Source organism: Micropterus dolomieu, linkage group LG17 (assembly GCF_021292245.1).
Source record: "Micropterus dolomieu isolate WLL.071019.BEF.003 ecotype Adirondacks linkage group LG17, ASM2129224v1, whole genome shotgun sequence".
Lineage (NCBI taxonomy): Eukaryota > Metazoa > Chordata > Actinopteri > Centrarchiformes > Centrarchidae > Micropterus > Micropterus dolomieu.
Window position 1 is genome coordinate 29682483 of NC_060166.1, and position 1362 is coordinate 29683844.

Sequence of the window (1362 nt, forward strand, 5' to 3'; positions counted from 1 at the left end):
AAAACAAAATAACTAATACATACATATACAGATGTATATAATTATCTAATGTGTTGTATCACTGCCTACCTATTTCCTTTTCAAAGGTGTTTAGGACATTCCTACTACATCATGCCACAGGAAAATCATAGTACTGTGACTGAATTTATCCTCACTGGATTCCCTGGACATCTGGAGTACCAAGGCTTTGCCTCAGCTGTATTGTTCTTAGTTTATTTCTTAACTTTCGCAGGCAATGTTACAGTACTTTTTTTATTTGGCACCGACCGCAGCCTTCATAAACCAATGTATTATATAACTTTAAATCTGAGTGCATGCGATATTCTCTTTAGCACAACCACCTTACCTAAGATCATCAGTAAGTGTTGGTTTCAGTCAGGCACCATTTCATTCACAGCTTGCTTTGTCTAAATGTACTTTGTTCACTATCTTGGATCAGTGAATTCCTTAATTCTTTTCCTAATGGCTTTAGATAGATATTTGGCTATCTGCCATCCTCTCCGATATCCACTTGTTCTTAAAAACTCCATCATCCACATTCTCAGTATTAGCGCATGGGTTATTGCCAAGGCCTGCCCTTTAATGATGGTTATTAGGGCATACCCTCTTCCTTACTGTGCCTCAAACATCATCAACCAGTGCTACTGTGATCATATTGGCATAACAATGCTGGCATGCACTGACAGGGCCTCTTTTGGGTTTCCTGCTTTAGTGTTTGCAATGGTTACTCTACTGGGACCTCTGGCATTTATAATATTCTCATATTGCTCTATAATTTTAATAGTATTTAAAATAGCAGATGTACAAGGTTGCCAAAAATCTCTGTCCACTTGTAGTACTCAACTGATTATAATCTCCTTTTATTATTTACCCAGATGTTTTGTATATTTAGCAGAAAGACCATTCCACAAAAATAACAAGTTTCGGCTATTAGTAATTGATTAGCCAAAGCATTATTGACTGTTTTTCCTGTCATCTCACTGTCTTTGTGAGGCAGAGACAGATTAGGGGCCAAGTAGGGGGCAGGACTTGACCATTTGACAACCTCTGGGGCTGAAAATGAAGCCAATGAAATTAACATGTTTACAGCCTTGTACAAAAATGGTTTGTGTCTCTATAGCTGGCATCTTTTATTACTGTATTAGAACCACATTTATGTCAACAACCAGTCAAGAAGCAAAGATTTAAGATGAAGATGCTATTTAATCACACCAATTGCTCTTACTGCACTGTACATTGATTCAGTCAGAGTGTGATTTTGCTCTGCAGTTTGGCTTTGATCTTATTTAAAGTGGCTACTATCTGAATTTAATAACCTTATGGTGGAAGGAATAAAAGATTTGGAGTAATGATTACTATATG

The 1362-nt window shown here is 37.0% G+C and overlaps 1 protein-coding gene across 1 annotated transcript in view; it reads left to right on the top strand.

Annotated features, from left to right (window-relative positions):
* Window positions 1-111: 111 nt before the first annotated feature.
* The window catches only part of LOC123985349 (olfactory receptor 6B1-like), a 1395-nt gene continuing 144 nt past the window's right edge, over window positions 112-1362 (top strand). Inside the window, 1 exon segment of the mRNA XM_046072828.1 lies at window positions 112-932. Coding sequence (XP_045928784.1) covers window positions 112-932 — 821 coding nt within the window.